The sequence below is a fragment of the Taudactylus pleione genome, unplaced genomic scaffold (genome assembly GCF_031769625.1).
Source record: "Taudactylus pleione unplaced genomic scaffold, aTauple2 ptg000195l, whole genome shotgun sequence".
Lineage (NCBI taxonomy): Eukaryota > Metazoa > Chordata > Amphibia > Anura > Myobatrachidae > Taudactylus > Taudactylus pleione.
The window spans coordinates 4722633-4747242 of NW_028284597.1; the positions used below are offsets into that span (position 1 = coordinate 4722633).

The following is a 24610-nucleotide window of genomic DNA, read 5'->3' on the forward strand; positions in this document are numbered from 1 at the left end:
GTGAGTGGGGTGAGCTGTGTGGTGACTGGTTAGGTGGAAGCATTGAGCTCGGAGGATGGTCATGTGTCCAGTTGGGGTGAATGAGAGTGACACCCCCACTGTCCATTTTCACACTGTTTTCACATTGCACAGCGCCATATTCCTGCTATCAGTGACTTTGTGCTTAGAATGAGCATTTATACTGCCCACATACAATGTGATATTGCAGCCAGTATTGGATAATAATAACCCAATATAGCAGCATTAATCCATACTTGCCAACTATCCATGATTGTCAGGGAGACTCCCTGAAGAGTCTATCAATCTCCCTGATTACACCTTACCCCCATTATGTAGCTTAGATATATGCATTCAAATGGTATAATCAGTGCCATTTCCTTGCATTGGTTATAAGGCGCAATGATCCCTATGGATACATCCATGATCTGCACTTCCCCTTCCTTCTGGCTTTTTATGTGGGTCTGGCTTTTTCAGTGTATCTTATGTGGATCTGGCTCTTTCAGTGTAGTTTATGTCAGTCTGTGCCTTACAGTGGATTTGGCTTTTTCGATGTATTTTATGTGGTTCTGGCATATATATATATATATATATATATATATATATATATATATATATATATATAATGGACCAGCACTCAACACAGTGATACAGCAGCGTGCCCACATGCCTCTCCAAGTGAAACTGATAGACCTGGAGTGCCGCCCACCACTGTCTGCTGTGTATATATATATATATATATATATATAATACAGTCAGGTGCATAAATATTGGGACACTGACAGAATTTTCATATTTTGGCCTCTATTCACCACCACAATGGCTTTGAAATGAAACAAACAAGATGTGCTTTAACTGCAGACTTTCAGATTTAATTTGAGGGTAATTACATCCAAATCAGGTGAACGGTGTAGGAATTACAACGGTTTCTATATGTGCCTCCCACTTTTTAAGAGGCCAAAAATAATGGGACTATCAACTCAAAAGCTATTTCATGGACAGTTGTGGACTAGTCCCTCGTTATTTCATTATCAATTAAGCAGGTAAAAGGTCTGGAGTTGATTCTAGGTGTGACATTTGCATTTGGAATCAGTTGCTGTCGACTCTCAATATGAGATCCAAAGAGCTGTCACTATCAGTGAAGCAAGCCATCATTAGGCTGAAAAATGAAAACAAACCCATCAGAGAGATAGCAAAAACATTAGGTGTGGCCAAATCAACTGTTTGGAACATTCTTAAAAAGAAAGAAACATCGGAGAGCTCAGCAACACCAAAAGACCCGGAAGATCACGGAAAACAACTGTGGTGGATGACAGAAGAATTATTTACCTGGTGAAGAAAAACCCCTTCACAACAGTTGGCCAAATCAAGAACACTCTCCAGGAGGTAGGTGTATATCTGTCGAAGTCAACAATCAAGAGAAGACTTCACAAGAGTGAATATAGAGGGTTCACCACAAGATGTAAACCATTGGTGAGCCACAAAAACAGGAAAACCAGATTAGAGTTTGCCAAGCAACATCTAAAAAAGCCATTACAGTTCTGTGACAACATCCTATGGACAGATGAGACAAAGATCAACTTGTACCAGAGTGATGGGAAGAGAAGAGTATGGAGAAGGAAAGGAACTGCTCATGATCCAAAACATACCACCTCATCAGTGAAGCATGGTGGTGGTAGTGTCATGGCGTGGGCTTGTATGGCTGCCAATGGAACTGGTTCCATTGTATTTATTGATGATGTGACTGTTGACAAAAACAGCAGAATGAATTCTGAAGTGTTTCGGGCAATATTATATGCTCATATTCAGTCAAATGCTTCAAAACTCATTGGATGGCACTTCACAGTGCAGATGGACAATGACCCGAAGCATACTGCAAAAGCAACCAAAGAGTTTTTTAAGGCTAAAAAGTGGAATGTTATGCAATGGCCAAGTCAATCCCCTGACCTGAATCCGATTGAGCATGCATTTCACTTGATGAAGACAAAACTGAAGGGAAAATGCCCCAAGAACAAGCAGGAACTGAAGACATTTGCAGTAGAGGCCTGGCAGATTATCACCAGGGATGAAACCCAGCGTCTGGTGATGTCTATGCGTTCCAGATTTCAGGCTGTAAATGCCTGCAAAGGATTTGCAACAAAGTATTAAAAAGTGAAAATTAGATTTAGGATTGTTTAGTTTGTCCCATTACTTTTGGCCCCTTAAAAAGTGGGAGGCACATATAAGCCATTGTGGTGGTGAATAGAGGCCAAAATATGAAAATTCTGTCAATGTCCCAATATTTATGCACCTGACTGTATGTGTATGTATGTATGTATGTATGTATGTATATATATATGTATATATATATATATATATATATATATAGGCAGGTTGGGCATGTTCGGGGATGAGGGAGGGTGTCTGCACCAAAAGACATATCGTTCAATGTGGGCACCTTATCCGCTGCACCAGATGAAGTGCGATCAGAAAGCTGTTGTAATTGTACAGTCGTTGCACTGCCATCTAGGGTTAGGCCGCAGTAAGCGTCAGGGCTTAAATACTGTAAAAATACTATGTCCACCTGCCAACTATTGACATTCCCCATGTCGACATTCTGGTGTCAGCATTTTGTTGCACACCTATTTTATGTACAGCTTTTCCAGACATGAAACAATATGTAGCTGCATATTTACATTTGCGCCTGTGTCGCCATGTTGCGCAGATTTTGTAAATGATCACTTTAGTTTCAAAATCATTTCTTGTTAAATCATATTATGGAGTCAGCCAACCGCTTCTTACAGTATATAGTTATTCTGGGATGGGTACAGGATGCCGGTGCATGGGATCCTGGCGGTCAGAATCTCAACAGGGTTAAAATGCTGACAGTTGTCGGTCAGTATTCTAGCCCTCCCCCTCTCCCTATCCCCGTCTCTGACCCTAACCATCCCTTTGTGCCTAAACCTAACCTTCCCCTCCCCGAACCCTAACCCCCTTCCCCCTTAATGCCTAACTATAATGCTTATCCTCACCCCAACCCCGCTACTTACCTTTGGGATTCCGGTGGTCGGGATGCCAGTGCCGAGATTCTGACAAGTGTCGGGATTCCATTTTGACCAAATCCCAGTTTTTCTGTTTTCTGGAGATGGCTTTAACATGGTATGTTTACACTAGAGATAGAGAGTCCCTAAAAGCAAATGGGCCCATCTATAAAATCTGTATAATTGTAGTTAGGTAAATACATGAAGACGGCCTGAACTCTGTTTACATTTCCCCTTAATACTATGTCTCAACGACAGAGGACACTCATCTCACTGAATAAATATTCACATAATCTCTAGTACTTTTTCCATTTTGTTACCATTAACAATTGATGGGAGTTAATGCTGTGGGGTTTTAACTACATAACAGCATGGCTAAATACTAATAATTGGTTTAGAATCATATAACCATTTATATCAACAGAAATCTGAGTGGCTTACTTAGTGATAAATTATTTATGTTTTCTCTGCCTGTTCTGCTGTACGAAAAAATATTCCCTTATGTAAACCGCATGAAAAGGAAAAATACATTTGTATACAGATATTAGCCAATAAAATTATTCTTGCAACGCAGTTTTCACAGTACTGTATCTTCAGAATAGCATGCTGGTATTTGTAGTTTAACAATAACTAGAAAGTCATACAGTACATACTATAGCTTAAGCACTTGCTGAATTGTAGATCCTATATCATCCTATTTATTACCTTGCTGCTGGAGACAGAAAGGACACTCACATTTTTTAGACATCTTAACGATAAAATAAACACAAATAAGGTATGTCTAAATTCTGCCCTAGTAAAGCCTATACATTGGAAACTATATTAAAATTTAATTTTATGAGGATCACCTGGTGGTCATGAGCGGTACTGCAGTTTTGTTGTTTTGTTTTAACGGTCATTGAATCTTTTGGATATCTTGGCTTTTGGGGTATTCCAGGAACATGTAGTACCATAAAATATGCCAGTGGACAGATCTCTAATAAGGCACTGCAAAGACACTATGGTGGAAATGTATTAAACTTCCTAAAGAACTTTGAAGTTAATATAAAATTGTTATAAAGTAATAGTGTCAACTCTGACACTTCAGTTACTTTGAAATAATGTATATAAGCCACATCCAGTTCTCTCTTTCCTACCTCAGGTTAAAACTGCGCAATTCAGTCTTTACCATGTACAGTAGTAAGCAGTAGTTGCTTATGTGTATAAATCCTGTCTTACAAGCCGTTATTCTTGTCCTTATATGAGCCAGCTAGTTATCAATAGTGTTCATTCTAGCACCCTGCCCCTATCACAACATGTGCAGTTCCTCTTTCCTGCCTGGGGTGTCGCTCTCTGCTCTGGTGCTTCTAGCACACTCAGCTAATGCAACAACCTGCTGGGATACAGACCAGAGTGTGCTAGAAGCACCAGAGCAGATAGCAACACCCCAGGAAGGAAAGAGGAACTGCACGGGGGTTGTGACAGGGGCAGGATGCTAGAATTAACACTAATCAAATAGAAGAGATCTGGGGTGCTGTCAAGGACTGTAATACCTAGCATCTTCACTTGTGATTTACCTGCAATAACAACACTTCACACTCATTGTTACAGCAACTAAATTTAAGGCTGGGATGTACAAAGCCCCGGGCGCACTTTTTTGTCGGTGCAGAGGGTAACGCCAGAAAAACCTGGCGTTACCCTATAGAAGCATATGGGCTTTTTACCGCACCCCGCTGCCAATGCTTCGCCGTCGCCCAGCGCTGGCCCCCACTCACCCGCTCTCCATGGTCGCCGGCCCGCACTCCTCCTGGGTCCTCCACCTACTCTTTCTCCTAATCTTCTGGGTGCAGGGAAGAGGAGCCCAGGGCTTCCTGCACAGGTCACCACGGAGACATGTCACCCGGCGTTGGCTGCTTCACAAAGGGCAGCTCTTGTCGCAAGAGCTGTCCTCTGCAATACTAATCACATATGTTAGTACATATGCGATTAGTAAGGTTGCGGTGACTGGCGGAATGGTCACAGCAACCTTAGTACATCCCAGCCTAAGCGACAGCCAACATCTAAAATAATTTCAGTCACTAGGAGATTGAGGATAGAGAAATTGCTGCAAGCTGTTCATGCTTCTTACAGAGGCAAAAGGTGATGTTAATGGTTGTAATGTGCTTTTTCAGCCATTACAAAATATCATGAAAAACTGTCTAAAAACGTTGATCCTTTACCACTGAGGACGCCACTATAATACACTGCTGTGCAGTACATGAGCTGAGAGCCAGTCGGCAAATGCAGCCTTAAATTGGTGTCTTTGAAGTGTGATATCTCTTTTATGGCAATCTAATTGACAATGCTTAACGCTGAGCAGTTCTTTAATACGGATCTGTCTCTATTATTGCTCGATCTTAGAAATGGCTGTATTTATTGAACAATTCTCCTTTTGTATATGATTACAGTTAGCCTGTTTTAAACATTATTACCCTTCGGTAGCCTGGGTCCAAGCAAAATAAAACAGAGTTTACTGATTGATAACCTTGTACCGTCACAGGGGAATTCCAAATAGGAATTAGTCCTTTCATTATAAGGCAAACTCATTAATCTGCCCCTTATACAGGAGCTCGCTGGCGTTTATATACACATGTAAGAAAAGTATATCCAAATGATATACTGTAGTTATGTTTACTGCACCTGTTAAATGACTTTAGTTTTAAAACATCTGATTTGAAGGTAAAAATAAAACGCAGAATACAGTGTAGTACTTTTACATGTCATTAAATGACCATTATAAACCTGTCTATTTATAATGCCTCATGCCCCAGTCCCTAAGCTCAGGATTTTTTTTTTTCTATCAATACATCACATTGATTTCCTGTATGACTTTATCTACCTAATACAGAGTAGGACTGAACAGTTATTTGTCTGGGTTTTCGCTATCCCTTATCAAACATGTATGATTTAGTGATTGCTGCAGCGGCTTCATGAAAGGCTTTCCTCATATTTATCTCTACAGTAGCTGTGCGATCATTGTGACTCCGACTGTAATAAATCTACGTCTGGGAAAATCCATCACCATCCAGAAAGCAACAGTGTGTGAGCTGATGTGTGGGACGGAAGGGCCATGCTAGGGACATTTATGAATTGTTCCTAGCACAGTGTTTTATTAATGCTATTTTAGCATTGCAATGTGCCACCATGTAACTGGAAGCCAACATCAGGCATTCCTGGCTATTGAAGCTGGCAAGCTAATGAGCGAGTGTTTGTACTAGTATGGGCATTAAAATGGGTTTTAATATTCTGGGACCGGGGCCCCTTATCAACAGCACTTCCCCCGGGGCTCCCAGAAAAGGAGGAACAGGCACAGATTACCCGGGACTATGTAGGGGCCCAGAAGTGCAGAGAGTCGTAACCATGCTGCAGTCGGGGCCCCCAATGCTGGCGCACCCTAGAAATGTATAAAATGGGGGGGCGTAGCTGTGCCCCTTCAGCAGCCAAGCGCCCCACGCCACCACCAGAGTCATCTCTTCCATTGGGCTTGTTGGGCAGTTGCCCAAGGGGCCGAAGCTTGTAGGGGCCCACCAACCCACCCCCCACAGCCGCGAGTACTCACCTCAGTCCCAGTTTCACTTCATCCGCCGGCTTCAGACCAGTCAGACAGAGGGCCTGATTCAGAGCCGGACGCTATTTGCGCTCGCTCGTTCAGAAAAAGGGGCCGGCTATTTAAATTGAGCGCTCGCTCTTTGCGGTCTGTTGACGCCTCTATGTCTGAGCAAGCGAACGAAACATGTGCTCGCTATCTTGTAAAGACGCCCCCTGGCCGCTCGCATCCTACGTCATCTCCGCTATTTATTTGATTAATTGAGTACATCGAAAGGCGTCTGAACTGCTCGCAGTGCTTGTGGTTGGATTTTCCTACCGCAATCATGCGAACAGTTCAGGCTAAGAGACAACCAAGTGACGTGGTCGATGACGCTGCTTTGTTAATTATGCACTCCCTTAAAACGCCCATTTTGACCATTTGGCACGCCTGCGTTCGGATCTCCACTCCCCGTTTTCAAGCACCTTCCCCTGTTACCACCCACAAATGCCTCATCCTCTCACTCAAATTAGCAGGCACTCGCTATTTTGCGAGCGCTCGATTTCCGACCGCATTGACTGGTTGGCGCATGCGCATTACGACCCATGCGCAGATGTGGGAACATCGCTCGCAGTGAACGAGCGGCCGCTTATGAGCGGCTCTGAATCAGGCCCAGAGTCTCTCTGCATGTGTTGGAGGTCTGATGGACATGCAGGAGGGTTTAATTTTATTAACCATTTCAATTTTTTTCCCGTGAATGGGTGGGTAGGGGCCCTAGTGCATTGCTTTGCCCAGGGCCCACACTGCTTTTAAGACAACCCTGACCACCACCACCCCCAAAAGGAAAAAAAAGTTTCAGTGGCCCTGACTTTTCCATCCACATTTACTAAAGAACCATGGTAAATTATGTTATACCAATATATATTACATTGTAAAATATATTATTATTGCTGCGCTTTGGTGACACAGATGCATTGGTCCCTCAATATTATATAATCTGAAATCAGCCTGCCTACTTTTAACAGGGCCTTAACCTGTATTTGTTGAAGCAAATGTGTTCATAAACTGCATATTATTTACATGATCAGGAATCTATGGACAAGTCTATGGACAAGTCCTGGTCCTATTGCGGAACTCTTTGGCTGGCACTGCCCGCCCCGGTGGGACCAGTAATAACATGTGCACAAGACACCTGTGTCCTGAGCCGGAGAAGTTGCGGTGTCTCATATTTGAGTAGGTACCAACGAGGTTATGTGGGTTGGTTGACATATAGGGATCCTTTACAGTGGAGTCTGTCCATGAACTTTATACATCCCAACATTTAAACCACAGAAATCAGGATAAAATAAGACACGCCCCAATCCATCCAGTAACACCCACTTTTGGGTGAAACCACCCCCTATTGAGGCACTAGAATAGAGAATATACAACCAAAATTGGACATTTGGGAGGTATGCAAAGTGGAAAGGGAAATATGAGGTTTAGAGACTGTGAATGTTAGCGGGATTATGTTGTTTTTCATTTATTCAATTTGCCGGATAGAACTTGGCTCCCAATTAAACCAAAGTGGCTTGGGTGGATTGTGTATCTTTTTCCTCAAAGTTTGAAAGTATATTCTGTTATCATGAAAAGTCATTTAAAGAGCAACAAGAATTGACCATGTCATGTATCACCCTGATAGCTCCAACACCCGTTCAATATAATGAAGTTGGAAAGGTTTTCTTAATGAAAGGACTGACGTTTTCTTTGCAGCACTTGCATTCATCAGGCTCCATAGTGTTCATTACAGTACAAAAGCCTGCCACTTTCAGTTGTTAAAATAATTTATTAGCCAATGCTGATGGGAGGTAAGATAGCTGTAGAGGTGGCTGAGGGGGGGGGGGGTCTAACTGTATGCTAGGGTTCTGTTTACAGTGGACCATTTAACATGTTGCCAGCTGGCAAGGATACAGTGTGTGGTGATGTATTTTTTTAATTTAAGAAGACAAAATTTTTCTTAATTTGGAGTGGATGTACAGATGAATCTGATGTTTTAATTAACCCACCTCTCTTAAATGAGTGTTGCATACAGTAGATTTGGGTTTCCATATGTTTAATGAAGAATTAAGTTAAGCTTTTTTTTCTGCAATCCTTCTCCGATGGGCTGGAGAGACCACAATAAACATTGCATGTTTTCTGCTTTGCCCAATCGCTCATAGGTAATTTTGCAGCCTGGTCCAAACCCGTAAGTAAAGTAATAGAATAAGGTATCACTTTTAGATCTTACTGATCACCTTTACTAGCACTTATCGGAGCCCGCGTCCTGGCGAATATTGCTTATTGTGTTGATAAGGAATGTAACCTCCCCACCTCCATCACCCCCGAGTGATGAGAATGGTGGTTTGGGCCGAGTGGCCTCCCCCCTTCCCATGAGGGACCCGGCACTGCACACAGGGCAGTCCACACCTCCGGCACTCCCCACCTCCAACACCCCATGTGATAAGAACGGGTGTTCGGGCCCCCTTCCCATGTGGCCACACCCCTTTTATGTCATCGCGCGCATTTCGTCTCCCACCCTGCACTCTGTGTCACCGGGGGGGAGGGACGCCATTGAATGTAACTTTCTTTTTCTTAATTAATAGGCCCCTACAGGGCCGGATTAAAGTTTGTGGGGGCCCCAGGGCAACTAAATTGCGGGGGCCCCCTTCAAGCCACACAGAGCCCAGCCCAGCCTTGCCCCCAGTAGTAGTCCCCCCCAGACGTACCCCTAGTAGTGATTCCCCCTGTATGCTGTGTCCCCCAGTAGTGGTCCCAGCAGTGTGCAGTTCCCCCAGTAGTATCCCCAGCAGTGCCTCTAGTAGTACCCCCTCTCTATGCAGTGTCCCCCAGTAGTGGTCCCGGCAGTGTGCAATGCCCCCAGTAGTATCCCCAGCAGTGCCCTAGTAGTACCCCCAGCAGTGCCCTATGGAGTAGTCCATCCCCCCCCCAGCAGTGCCCTTAGGAGTAGTCTGTCTGACTCTCATCGGCTGCTAAAACACACACAGCTGCCGGCGCCGGCGGTTGTGTGTATGTGCTGTGTAGTGCTGATGGCACTTATGTGCCATCCACACTACCGCCCTGCCCCAAGCTGATGCAGCAGCACTGACTGCTGCATGCATTCGTGTGGGGGCCCTCTGTGTGTGGGGGCCCAGGGACGACCCTCCCTGTCGCCCCCCCCCCCCTTAATCCAGCCCAGGGCCCCTATATCCCCTATATCTACTAAATGGGAAAATATATATTTTTTTTCCACTGTTTTCTTTATTGTCTTTGCACAGATTGTTCAATGAAACTGGTGAAACCAATCCAATTCTGAAATTTTTCTAGTAATGTTTAGAATATGAAGGCCTAGTTTGGCATGGCAGTAGGGCTGATTTTCTTTTGCCGATCATTGCAGAAACCATTTAGCAATAAAGTTTTACCAGTGCAGCAGAGCTATACTGGCCAGGTAGCCAGACACAGGGGATATGGGCCAGACACAGGGGATATGGGCCAGACACAGGGAATATGGGCATGCTGGACCCAATTAGCCGATTTACACATGCACAATGGAAGGGAAAGCCCAAAATTGGTCTTTCAGTCTTAATTACATCATCAAAATCAAAAAAAATAATCTTAAAAAAAATAAGAAAATACTTTATTCATATAAGAAGGCTATTTTACACTGATTTTTCCCTGCTATCACCAACCTGAGATGGCAATAGCAGACCAAGGACTGTGGCAGTACATGTACCACCGCCATCCTTTTTATATAGTCTTCCCCATGCATCTCCCTGAGGTACAGAGAGACAGAGTGCTACCCAGTCATTCATTTGCATACTGTCCACTTCAGCAAATTGTTTGTGGCCTCCTATCAAAACTCAGAGGACCTAGTAATAAAATATAAATAAAATAGACTTTTGCACTACATCACATATACCACTTTTCCACAAAATCCCAGGTCTCCCCCAAACCGGGTCAGACCCGGGACTTACCCTATTCTCACTGTGGCGCTCACCCGGGATATTCCCGGGTCTGCCCCGTTCACACTGCACACGGGTGCACTGCCGGTGCTTGGAAATGGCGTCATCACCAAGTGCCGGAAACTCCAGCTCTCCCCTGAACGCCAGACCGGAGCGGTCGGACAACCTGCGAAGGGGGGAAGGTGTCTTTCCGGGAGGGTGTCTGATGTCACAGCCATCGTCGGGGAGACGGGCATGGAGAGATTACAGCCTCCCTGTATACAGCAGGGATGGGGGTAAATACCGGAATAGTTCGGGTCATGCAGGGAGGCTGTAATCTCTCCCTCTCTGGTGACAGCTGTCACAGTCACACCTTCAAATTTCACCCAATCACCATGCTGTAAATGGGTCCCGGGCTGGATGGACCCGTGTTACCCGTTTACACTGAGCCTGTAAAACCCTGCCCGAGACCCGGGAAGAAATGCCAGGTCAGTTGATCCGAGGATTTTTTCCTAGGAGCCTCCCGGTTGAGCAATAACCCGGGTTTTTGCGGCGGTAGAAAAGGGGTAATTGTCTTAACGTTAACTAAACAAACCCCTAAGGTCAGGCTCTTCACAGGTTCAGTTACATTTCCATTGTTTCATTCTTCTGAAAAGGCATCAGATAACACATTTCAGGCAACACATTTTTTAGAGGCTCTTGAAATCCTGAGATGCCGTTTTATTATTGTTCTCTTACAGTCGGATAAAAGAAAATAATAGCTTCAGTTCACTGAATTATAATGTGGATCTATGTGTTTTTCTTTTATTGTGTCCAATTCATTGTTAAGTTTAAAAAAAAGCCAGTAACAGGAACATTGCTGAATTTCCAGAGGTTTAAAGTCGACGTGCCTACGCCTGTCATTTGTACCGATTATGACATGACAGCCTTTGAGTCTACAATGATAACAGCCATCTGACTTGATCTGCGTTCAATGGATTTTCACTAAAATAAAATCATTGCCTTAGTGATGGATAGAAAAGGTAGAGCAATACATCCTGATAAATGTTCCCCGTTTCCCAGTCCTTTCTCTCACACTGCCCTTGTGCAATCTATAAGTCAGCCAAGCAGGGCCCGGTGCTGGACTGGTAACGTGTCACAACTTTAAAAATGTAAGTAGCTTTTGAGGCCCATCAATGAGGGGAAGGAAGAATGGCCTGAGAACGTCGTGGATCATGGTTAAAGGAAATGCATAGTCTCAAGGTCAGTGTCAGATATGCCATAGATCACATTCATATCTCCTTGAGAACATTATCAGGCTTAATGAAAGTTGTTGTCATCATGGAGACCAGGGTTTGCCAAAGAAATGCTCTGAGCGCTAATAAAAAGATAACTTCTCTAAATAATGGTTTGGATTATTTTAGTGGAGTCAGGTACAGTATTTAATTTACCATTGTTATTGGTTCCCGTAATAACTGTAATGTCAATTAGTGAGACCATGAGAACTTCAATCGTATTTAGAAATACACAAGCATGGAATCAGTATGATTTACCGCTGGACGCAAGTCCGGCGGTTAGAATCCCGACAGCGGCTGGCCGACATGGATGAAAATCCCGATTGTCCTTAAGGTAAGTATTCACTAACCTAATTCTCCCCCTAACCCCCCTTAGGGGTGCCTAACCTTAACCTTCCCCCCCAGTGCCTAACCCTAATCTCCCCTCTAAATGCCTAACCCCCCCTTCCCCGCTGCCTGAACCTTAGTCCCCCGGGGGGTGCCTAACCCTAACCTCCCCACGGGGGGTGCCTAACCCTCCCTCCACCTAGCCTAACCCTAACCTCCCTGGGGGGTGCCTAACCCTAAATCCCCCCGGGAGTCCTAAACCTAACCCTCCCCCCCACGCGGCTGACCGGCATCACTTCAATCGGTATGCTAGGCGTCGGTCTCCCGGTGTAGGTAAAATGACAGGCGTCTAGATTTAGATGCCTGTCATTTAACCCTTGCCGGGATAAAGCAGTCAGGAAGCCGGCTGTCGGGATTACGTCCGCCGGCTTTCCGACTGCATACCAACAAGCATATATATATATATTTCAAAGGGAGATAAACATGTTTTCACTAGCGATGAGTTTTCTGTTTTTCTCCCAATGTAGCGAAGGGTTAACCCCAGATTCGTAGAAGAACACTTCCTGCCCCTCATCCCCAGAACATATGATGTCACATAGAGGGTCAGGAGCAGCCCGGTAGCTGGGTACCGGGTGCTAAGATTCTGTTCAGGTTGCAGGGTGCAGTTCAAGACCCAGAGTAAGGTTCCACTGGAGCAGTGACGGTGCCAACCCTTGGCCTTGCGTCCTGTGCAACAGTGCTGGTTGTACTCCCTTCCCTTCGGCCTCGGTCCCCCGCCAGCAGTAAGATTGGACTGTGATGGCATAATCATATATTTGCATGGGGGAGCCTATTTAACAAGTACATGTATGGATAGCTGCTTCTGCTAGAGATGTTTCTGACTGTTTATTGCTGAATATTAATTAATACTTGTTAGCAAAACAAACAGTTAAAAATATGGGTGTAAGGCTGTAAGCGAATGTGACGTGTACCTACAGTATGCTCCTAAAGTGACATGTGTAAAGTTATAATGCCCGCACAGATATAATGTTAAGCCTTTAAGTAGCATTTTAACTGTGTCATGATGCCAGTGCCAGCTTTCTCCTGTCTACATAGTGACAGTAGACTTATAGCATGTATTCCCTCATCTATTCATTCTATGCCAACTGTCACTGATTTACAAGAGCAACAGCATAGTGACCAACTGCATAGAACATACTGGCTGCATTTCTCTGAGTCTGTTCCATTTACGGACAGTGAGTTGTGTACATGTGTTTTTCGTTGTACCTTGAGCAGTTTCAGTGTGTATGAAACCTATTGTAGGATGCACATCACATTACATGCACAGATTCCCTATGCCCTGGAGCAAAGCGTGTCTGGGAATTGTATTCAAATGTTGTTAACTGTCCTTTCTTTTCCTCTATAAATTGTTTTGTCTATAGAGTAATAGATCAATCAATCATTCAATCAATGAGCCAATCTCTTCTCTCCTATATGTTTGCAATTGTCTACTTGCCTGCCTAAAAGTTTACCCCCCCCATATGTACCAATCCATACTGCCGTGCTCCAAAGTCCAGTGCCATATGAGCAGGCGTAAGCCACTGATCCTCCATTTAGATGCCCTTATGTAGTGCACATAGCGTTGCGATCCAGGGAATGATGCAACAAAGCCTCTAGAAGATCCTACAGAAGAGCAAGTATCGCCGTGCTGAGATGACGTTACTTCTTCCGTCCCCATAGAGGTCTATTGGGAATGGGTTTAGCAGGGATAATTCTTTGATTTCTCCCATGGATTAACCCTTTAATAAATTGCATGAAGTCCTGCGATAGCCAGTCTCCGGATAAACTGGCGTTTTCTCCAGAGTTTTGCCTGATTGCAGGATAATCAATAGTCCCTGTGCTTCCAGTGCAAATTAGTGCTAAAAGAGATTATAACTACAAATGTTCATTGTTTGAAACACAATAAGATGCTGGTTTGCAAAGGACCGGCATGAGACTAGCATTTGCCTATATCAATTCGCTTCCCATCCGTTTCTCTGTTTGCTTATCTCCTTTTTTTTTTCTTTCTAGGTCCGTGTGCTTTTTTTTTTTTTTCCTACACATAAAGCTTTCCTAACTGATTTGTAAATCATGTTTATCTCCTTTACGTCTCCTACATGCAGCCATTCAGGAGCTTGAACCTACAATAGCTTTCCCCAAAGCAAAGATAACCAGGCTCCAGGGGAGATTTATTACCATTTTATGCAAATCCACTGTTACCGGTCTCCACTTCCTTAATTACCCATGTTAGTTCAACACAAGTCTGTCTTTGATGTCCACATCCTGTTTTTATATCGCGTACGATCTCTATCGCATCCTCCCGGAGAGGGTTGCTCCATAGAAGGAACATGCCAGGAGCAGCTATTTTAAAGACTGCTGGGAAATATTTAATTGGTTAATCCCATCTGAGTTATGCGGACGTTTTCCCCCTGCACAGAAAATCAGAAACATGCAGGAGACCAGCCAGAAGACGTTTGCTTAAAACTGTAAGGCTTCCCCTATAATATAACCCTCTAGACTTTTGTATATCTTGGCAGTTCCCACTGGAAATTAATTCAAAGGAAATCCCTCCAAGTTTAATGAAATCTGCAAAGTGATGAAATATTTGATGTAATATTCTGGATAATATTCTAAACAACCTAAGTTCTATTTTTATGCTATTCGCTTTTTTTTCTTTGCTGTTGCTTGAAAAAAAACAAAAAAAACCATCTGTGTTCTTGCTATTGGGATCTGTGTACGAGAATGCAATAGGCTTTATCAATGATTAATTCCTAATTAACTCGTAAGAGGGATTACTGATTGATCATAGCAGTCCTGCTACACTGAATAGTCCTTTATACTAAAACACTTCATGTTTTTGACCTCCAGGTTAAGCGCCTGCATTTTGCTGTTTGTCTGTTCCCCTTGCAAAATGTTGTCTCTAGTTCAGTGAATTAATTGTAGCAGTTATTGTGGCACCATTTCTTTATTCCACTTAATCATAATACCCCATTACTGGCCCGAATTGTAACCGTTCAGGCGGTATGTAGTCGGGAAGCCTGCGGACCTAATCCCGACAGCCGGCTTCCCGACTGTTTAATCCCGGCGAGGGTTAAATGACAGGCATCTAAACATAGACGCCTGTCATTTTACGGACGTCGGGGGACGAGCGCAGATAGCCGCTGGGGGGAATATTTGGTTTAGGGTTTCCGGGGGGGACTTAGGGTTAGGCACCCCCCCAGGAGGTTAGGCTAGGGGAAGGGGAGGTTAGGGTTAGGCACCCCCGAGGGTACTTAGGTTTAGGCGGCGGAGAAGGGGGGGTTAGGTTTAGGCCTTAGAGGGGGGATTAGGGTTAGGCACTGGGGGGAAGGTTAGGGTTAGGCATCCTTAAGGGAGGGTTAGGGGAGGGAATTTGGTTAGTCAATACTCACCTTAGGGACGATCAGGATTTTCACCCATGTCGGGCAGCCGCTGTCGGGATTCCAATGCGTCCGGCGATAAATCATACCGATTCCGTTCAGGCTCACCGTATAGACACAGAATACGCAGTGGGGGTTGAGCAGAACACACACAGTTGCAGATGTGTTGTATATATATTTTGTTAATGAGTAGGTAGTAAAACAATCTTTTTGGTCGTTCCCATTCACAATATTAATACGCTGACGTAGACTCTGTATCCAGTTTGCAAATAAGTCTGGGTCACGGAAGGGGTCTAATGTTCAGGTAATACAAGTCCTATTGCCATCCACTCAGAAGCCTGCTATTATTTTCTATTATGTGACGTTCATGCCTGTTACTACTTTAAAAGCCTTATTATTTATTTATTAACATTTATTTATATAGTGCCAGCATGCACCACTGCACTATAAGCTTCCACAAATGTGCCCACTAATTGTAGGTATTGTACACGTTCCAAATACCTGGAGATGGCTGAGGAGGACACGTACTTATGTGACAGGAGGTGGGTTGTGTAAAACTCACTACCTAAAGTAGCTTGGAGCTACCTTTCCCCCTTCCACACCTAAATATTCTTTTTCAAGTTTCGCAGAGTGCCCCATTAATTAGGAGTTTATTGATAGGTTTTTTGTTTTTTTATGGGTTACTGTTGATGTTTAGAAAAAATAAGTAGGGATGGACATCGAATTGCAACCATCGATGTTCCTGATTCGATGGAAATGCTTTTTCCATTTGATATCGGGTTTGGGAATCACTGCATTGTGCAACGGGGGCGGGGCCACTATGATGCAATCGTGCCGTCATGCACCCACTCGGCTCCTAATGACGAGTAATGTCTCCGGCCTTGTCCCGTCGTGCTCCCCGCTCTGCCGACCTGGCTGCCCAGTCCCGGAGGGGGCAGCCAGAATGTCGGCAGGTATGTCTAGAAGGTCGAAGAAGGACTGACTGACTGCGCCAGTTAGGAAGAGACTACAATAGGAAAAAGTGCCTGTGTTTTAAAATATTTTTATAAATGATAAATTAGGTTCATTTTTGGGATTTCCTGTCCTATTGTCTGACTGTAGCCGCATTATATTATAGACTAAAAAGGCACTAAGCAACAAAACAAATGGCAATGAAAGCAACCAACATCATACTGAAGGTGAATGTATTCTAAGCAAATCAATACCTATATACACACAAATGTATAAGAGCAATAATAAAAACAAAAAAATAATGCCAGTGATATGTAGAATGGTTAAAGGTTAATAATCAGTGTCACCTAACTAATGCTGTATATGAGTTAGGGAAAAGAAAGAGTATAGGAGACAAAGATAAACATTGAGGAGGTGGGTCCTGGGGAGTGTAATAGACATTTCTTCTGACTGGGTCAACCAAGGTCTCTTTACTCTAAGGGGGAGCGATTTACATGTTGTGTGGGCGTCGATAATGAGCGCCCAATTTTGAAATTCAATTGTTCTGTGCAATCATTAATTATCGCCCTATTAGACCGGTTTTAGCTGTGTAAAATGGCTAAACCCGTCTAACGTTCTGGTTGGGGGGCCCTAACCTTGGTCAGCGCACGTTAACCACGGGTTTCTCGCACATTTCTGCTCTCACCCTCCTGAGAGTGCGAGCAGAAATGTTGGCGGCAGCTATCGCACTCAGACGGAGCAGCAATTGAATTGCTCCATCGGCCGCCTTAAAAAAAAAAAATAGATGCTGGCTAAACAATTGAATCGCACCCTAATAGTCCTGAATGGGGGTTGCCCCTAAAGGTTGTGCTTGAAAAATGAACCTTTAAAAGGGCCTAGTTCAGAGATGTACGTAAATCTGATGTTCTTTTTCGATATGCGCATGTGCAGATCTGTTGCTGTAATGTTGCGCGCATTGCCCTAAACGCCGTAGCATGCTGGCATTTGGGTGTGGCAAAGGGGTGGCTACAGGAAGCGTTACAGAAAACGGGGCTATGTTGACCCTGTTTTCTGGGTGTGCTAAAGCCAGTGACTGCAACCTTGAACACAGCGTCACTGGGCACCGGCTATGTGATTTCACCGGACATCCTGAGTAGCTTGATGGTTCCTCTGATATCAGATAGTTGGTACGATCCTTGGGCGCAGCAGCAGATCACAGAAGTTGGCATCTTTTAACTCAAGATGCTTCCTGCAGCATCTATACTACTGCGTCCATCTCAGAATCAGAATATTACTAGCTCATATCTAAATACAAAGAAGCCTAATTGTAAAAGAAGTGCGGTATTTGTGTAACAGACTGCTTAATGTCTATGTTTCAGGGGCGTATCTATAACGGGTGTGGGGAACACGGGCCCCTGGTTCCAGGGGGGCCCCGCACCGCACACCCTGCACCCATAATATTACTTACCTATCCAGAGTCCCAAGTCGGTGCAGGGGTCCGGCGCTGTAAAACTACTGGAAAATGGCCGCTACGGCCATTTTCCCGGTGACTTGTGCATACATTATAGACTCCGGGCACACACTAGTGCCCAGAGTCTACAACTCCAGCGCTGGCTGCGCACAGCTCAGTGCACTGCCGGGCGGAGAGGAGGGGGCCCGTGTCGGAGACTGCACACGGGGCCCCTCCTCTCTAGAAACGCCACTGCTATGTTTATTGATATTCTATTTATGATCCTGAGATCAGCCAAAACTAATGATAAAATGTCCTTTTTCCTCCAGCGATTGGTTGCCAGAAATCTTCATGCACTTTATTGGCACCTATTTAGTAAATATATATTATTATCCCACTATATGCATCTACTGTCCGCAAAAAGCGTACAATAAGTTTCCGCGTCCAAAACGTGCAATGTCGGCAAAAAATCTGGCAGGCGAAACTTTTCTGCGGGTGCAAAACTAATTGAATACGGCCCATAGTGTTCATTCTAGCACCCTGCACCTGCGCAGTTCCTCTTTACTGCCTGGGGTGTCGCTCTTTGCTCTGGTGATTTTAGCGCACTCTGGTCAGTATCTCAGCAGTGTGTTGCATTAGCTGAGTGTGCTAGAAGCACCAGAGCAGAGAGTGACACCCCAGGCAGGAAACCGGAACTGCACGAGTTGTGACAGGTGCAGGGTGCTAGAATGAACACTAAAATAGATCTCTTGGATAGTTATGCAATATGTGGCTCTTCATCCTCAGTTAAGAGTTCATGCTGAAATTTGTAGTTCCACAGTAATCCTAATCCTGGACTACGTTATCCTTACTACTCATCCATCACCTGTTTACCTACAGGCATGTTGCATTGCATGACCTTGTGGCAATTAGGCCCCTACCCAATTGCAGGAGCAATAGGTCGCCTTGTTAGGAAACCACAGCTAGAGGTGCAGATTGCAGAATTTCATCATCGGGAAACACATTGTTCCAACTCAGAAATTATACAGTCCAAAATCATCATCATGTATTTCCATCAGGATGAAATATCGAGAGCCGCGCTTAGTGCGAAGTTTTATTAATGATGTGCTGTCAGACTCTGGATGCTCTGCATATTTGCATATTAAACAGCTGAGTGAAGAAACATTCCTTTTATTGCTGCGGGAAATAAATCAGTTTAAAGCAAGTTTTCATCATTTATACTCCTTTCAGCTAAGTCTTCTTTTATTGAAATAAATTGTTGAAGTGCTTTAATCATTCCTTGAATACTGATGAAATTTACCTTGATAGCGATTTTAAGAATGCATGTGCCTGTGTATATATATTTACATATATTCCACAAACTATATATAAGGGGGGTTTTGCATATCAAAGTTCCACCATAGGACAACGAGCAATCATTTGGGGTAGAGAATCTATCAAAACGGTGGAGTAACCTCTGTCTGACCTCACACTGTCCCAGGCTGCGAGAGACACATCTGGCGCCCCTCTCTCACTCCCACCCATCTGCAAGCTAGTTATTGCTGCTCTGTATATATATATTTTCGCACAGATGTAAAACGGATTTAACTCTTTCAGGGGCATTACTTTCTGCTTTGTTCTTCAAGTAAGGAAGAGTTAACTGCAGTGTACTATTAAAAAAAAAAAAAAAAATGCAAATTGTTCCTCAATATAAAAATGTTTGATTTATAAGACTTAAGACCAAGAGGGCGATGAAACACACATCACTGTCTGGGTCCTGTCTGCTGGTGGCAGGCTGAGCCTGATGATTCTCATCATAACAACGATTACAGTCAGGAATGGCACATAGTTAAATGCTGCATTCATACTCCGATCAGGGTAAGGATCCTATGTTATATTATTATTACAGGTTGCACTAATACACTATGGAAACGCTAGATTGTCACTTTCAGGCATACTGCCTGCTGTCTCTGACCGCATATGGGCCACGCTTGTATGTGGGGGTCAGCTGCATTGGCGTATCTATAGGTGGGCAGTGCAGGGGGGCCCACACCACACACCCTACACACATATAATTAGTATACTTACCTCTCTGGAGTCCCGCATTGGCCGGTTCTGCTGAATTTAATCACCTGGAAAATGGCGCGGTGCCCATTTTCCCAGTGATACGCGAATGCGCAGTAGTGATGTCTCCGGGAATAAGGAGCGGGTGCCATATTCCCCGAGACCTAGGCATGCACAAAGCCAGTGACTGCTGCCTATGCAGAGAGTAGGGGGCCCGCACGGAGGCTGCACAAGGGCCAGTGAGGGGGGTTTCCAAATGCTTGATTTTAAAGTAAGTGTGGCCAGTCCACGAAGAGGGCATTATAAGCAATTAGCCAGCTATAATGTACATCATACGAAGTGTAGTGTATGTAATAATTCTGACCTATACAGGACCGACAATCACATTATTCCATTATATGCGTATGTAGGGCCATCATGCCTGAGCTGATTGTTTTTAGTTCAGATGTGGGCTACATTCCAGGTTATATCAGCAAGTTCCGGGAATCTGGGGGAGCAGCAAAAGACCCTTGCCCAGGACATGTATGTACAGATAGGTATCTCTATGTACTGGCTAGTTCATTATTATACAGTATTACTAATTAACCCTATAGGTGGTCTATATCAGAGCACCCCTAGCAGTGCATGTTTTCCAGATCTCCTAGTTGGTGCACAAGTGTATTCATTACTGGCTGACACATTTTAAAAGATCGACAGGTGGTGCTAATTATTTCATTTGTGACACTGAGTGGTTCTTAAAAAAATGCAACTTTAGTATTAGATGCTCTTTCAATTGTGATCATGGTGTCGGCTTGGAAGGGGGGTTTCCAGGCAACTGGAAACCCCCCTGCATTTGCCTATGTGGGCCCCCTCTTCTCTTAAAATGTCGCTGGTCAGCTGGTAACGGATGCATAGCCTGATTTGTGCTTTATATTCATGTTCTTTTTCTTATTAATACTAGCAGAATGCATGTAAATGGGTCTGACAATGGAAATGATTGTTTCCAGTGAGCATATGCCCATTCACAATGATACTTGCATTCAGGAGTGTTGTAGTGCAGTTACATATTTTATGAATGCTTGCTGCCCCAGTCACCTGCATTTACCATAAGAGAATGCGTTGGGAAGTCTAGATGACCTCCAGTGACCTGCTGAAGGTGAGTTAAATGCCAATAACAGCTGCATTACAAACACGTTTCACTGAGTTTTTTTTCCAATTACACTTTCTTTCTTTTTTTTTATTTCTTTTTATTTCAGAAAGGAACTTTGGAAAATTACACAAAAATTGTATAGTTTCTTCAACAGTGTCACAATTAACATTGTATAATCGAGCAATAAAATAGATAACCTATATAATCAAGACCAACAGTATTTCTCAAAACCGAAAAAAGAGTGAGAGAGACATAATAAAATCAGAGATCGAAATCAAAGTCAATAGGCGCGGCCGGCACATCACAAAAATCCAAGGAACCGTTGTTTGCATAGTAATTGGTGCATCTCCCAATAACAATCTGGTTTCATACCAGCTTGTGGAGTGAAAATATTTACGTAACTGATTTTTAAGTTCCCCTGATAAAGAATCCATGAACCCCTCTGAAATGTGAAAAAAAAAATTCAGTACGCTCTTCCTTGTGTAGTGGGGCTTCTAACCAGTCCCAATTGCACTTAATAAGTGGCCATTCAGCAGTCGGCACTCAAGGCTTCAATGGTGCCGGTCAATATTGTCAGAAGAGGACCAACCACATTTACCGACATGCCCAATAATGAACTGGGTTATTCCTCTCTGGTTATTTGCAGCCATTGTGGACGTGTTTTTGTAACACATGCTGAAACATCAGACCAGTCGCCAGGAATCGGCTGTGTGTGTAGCCAGCATTGAATCTATTTGTGTACATATCCGAGCGTTAGGTTGCATTGTTTGAAGTGTTGTCTGTATTCTTCAGAGGTTCATTGTGAATGTTACATTTTTGTTGTTTTCCTATATGAAACTATGTTTAACTGGAGGAAAAGAAGAATTGTATTCATATGTTATTTTTTTGTTACATGCAATGACATTAAATGGAATTCTGTATGGGAAGTCCTTTATTGTTATTATTCAATGCTTATAATTAAATTGGGGAGAGAATGAGCCATTGTTATGTCAGTCTATTAATGAAGTGTATCTAACTAGAGACATACCAGGAGGATGGACTGCTCTCTGCATACCAGCTGTAGTAATTTAGTATAAATGTGTTCATTTACATATGTGACTTGTTAAGTCAGAGTATCACACGTTATAATGGTGGGAAATATCTACTCTACTTGTGTTTTGAACATAGATTGGGTCCACCACCCAAATTAATAATTACCCTCTCCCATCCAGTGATCAGATGAAATGGACCTTTGCATGGTAAAACAAACAAGTATTCGCCGTGTGCATATCAGAAATATATAACTCCCCTCTTGTCCGTCCCTTTGCTTCATTTGAAATAGCTCTTCATTGTAATTTTTTTATCAAATCTAAAATGAGTGAAGCAGTGTAGTATAATAATGATGAACAGCGAGACCAAATAAATCGGGAGAACTAGGAGATGAAGAGGAAGACCAAATAAAATTGGGAGTGTCCGATATTCCAGCGATTTAGCACTAACTTTATGCAGCAATTTTCTACAATGCAAAACAGGGAAAGATTTAGAGAATAATGCAGAGGTTCCCAAACTCCATCATTACAGTCCACGTTTTAAGGATATCCATGCTTGAGCCCAGGTGACTTAATAAGTAACTCAGACAATTTGATTTAACCACCTGGGCTCAAGCATGAATGTCCTTAAAACCTGGACTGTAAAGGTGGAGTTTGGGAACCTATGGGATAATGAATATTATGACTGGACCGTTTACTGTGTTCTAAAGCTGGACTGAAAGCTGGGTTGTTCCATAGAGCGGCTGATTTTGATTAACTCTAGTGCAACGTTCTCAAATTGACGCTGGAAACAACAATGCTTGAATCATCTTTGTCTTCGCTCGTCAACTCTTAGGTCCAAACTATAATCTTTAACATGGTGAAAAACTTTAGGAGATCGGCTTAAACACTTGACTAAACTCTATGGAGCAGATTTCGGACCCTTCTGTAGCCACTTTTCCATCTGGCCACGGATGTATGCTTTCTACATTATGGTCAAGTGAGAATCCGCCGTTGTTTAGTACAATTCCGTGTGACTGCATGTGGAAGCCTAAGCCCGCCTACTGTTCTTACGCCCGCTGCCGTCATCATGAGTGTCTGGCCTTATACAAGCCCCATGCTGGGTGTCAAAGCTCTGACTGCCATCTCTGTTTTCTTGTTAACATGAAACAATAGAAGAATCAGCATTTTGTTTTCCCTATAGCCCCATAACAATAAATTATCTAATGCTTAATATTTTTATATCTCGTTAATGTGATCAGTAATGTTAGGTAGGCTCCTTACCTAGGAAACAGTATGCCATTCATTATATTGTTTCCTCCATATGTTTTACTGAGTGTTAACTATTACAAGCGCTGCAGGCACGTTTCTGTGTCCTATAGTCCAAGGACTAATCCCCATTCTCTTTTATGCCATACAGGTCGCTCTTTATCTTGGATCTACATAAAGGTTGGGAGTCATCCTTTTGATCCTTACACAAGTAAAGCGTCAGTGAGTCCCGATGTATCATCTCTGCATTCTCATACACTATAATGGTTGCTACCGTCTCATAAATTAGTAAGGCCCATGTGAGCAGCAACTGGATGCTTTTAGAAGTTCTAGTATTCTATAATCGAAAGACAAGTGAGGATAGAGAGAACAGAAATGTCATGCTTTTCGCCCATCTCCTTTCTAATTCTCTCCCATACTGAAGCAAAATATTATTAATCTATACTGGCTGCAACTTTCATTTACCATGTAGCTGCTCCTGGGATTACAGGCACAAAGGTTCCATGAATTATGAACATTTGTTGTCAAAACACAGTCATGTTCTCTAAAAGATGTGCTCGTGGTATACGTTGTTATCCACAGACTTACAGGAGATTTTCTTTTAATTACATCTCTCTTAGGGGTCTGTTCATGATGTTAATTATCGGACAGGGGCGGAGGGATCTGAAAGGATCCCTCTTCGCAAAACCGGGACTCCTTCCCATAGTGGGTTGCGAGCCCAGAGCTAAAGCACTCGCCATCTGAAGATGGCGAATGCTCCCGCACTCGACCTCCAAAAATATTGTATTTTTGAAGCTTGATGAATTCTGTCTTCATACTAGTGTATGGGGACAGCAGGCCATTCCGCAAGAGGAAGGTAAGCAGGAAATATCTGTGATACTAGTGTATGGGGACAGCGGGCCATTCCGCAAGAGGAAGGTAAGCAGGAAGTATCTGTGATACTAGTGTATGGGTACAGCGGGCCATTCCGCAAGAGGAAGGTAAGCAGGAAATATCTGTGATACTAGTGTATGGGGACAGTGAGCCATTCCGTCAGAGGAAGGTAAGTAGGAGATATCTGTGATACTAGTGTATGGGGACAGCGGGCCATTCCACCAGAGGAAGGTAAGTAGGAGATATCTGTGATACTAGTGTATGGGGACAGAGGGCCCTTCCGCCAGAGGAAGGTAAGTAGGAGATATCTGTGATACTAGTGTATGGGGACAGCGGGCCATTCCGCAAGAGGAAGGTAAGCAGGAGATATCTGTG

General features: G+C 43.6%; 1 protein-coding gene across 7 annotated transcripts in view; it reads left to right on the forward strand.

Annotated features, from left to right (window-relative positions):
* WWOX (WW domain containing oxidoreductase) overlaps positions 1–24610 on the forward strand; it is a 1100068-nt gene that overhangs the window by 568093 nt on the left and 507365 nt on the right. The window contains exon 10 of one of the 7 annotated variants that reach the window (XM_088476822.1): positions 5998–6045. The exons of the other annotated variants lie outside the window; for them this stretch is intronic. Within the exon in view, the coding sequence (XP_088332948.1) occupies positions 5998–6000 (3 nt within the window). The 3' untranslated portion in view covers positions 6001–6045. Of the gene's footprint in view, positions 1–5997; positions 6046–24610 lie in introns of those variants that run through there. 7 annotated transcript variants of the gene reach the window in all.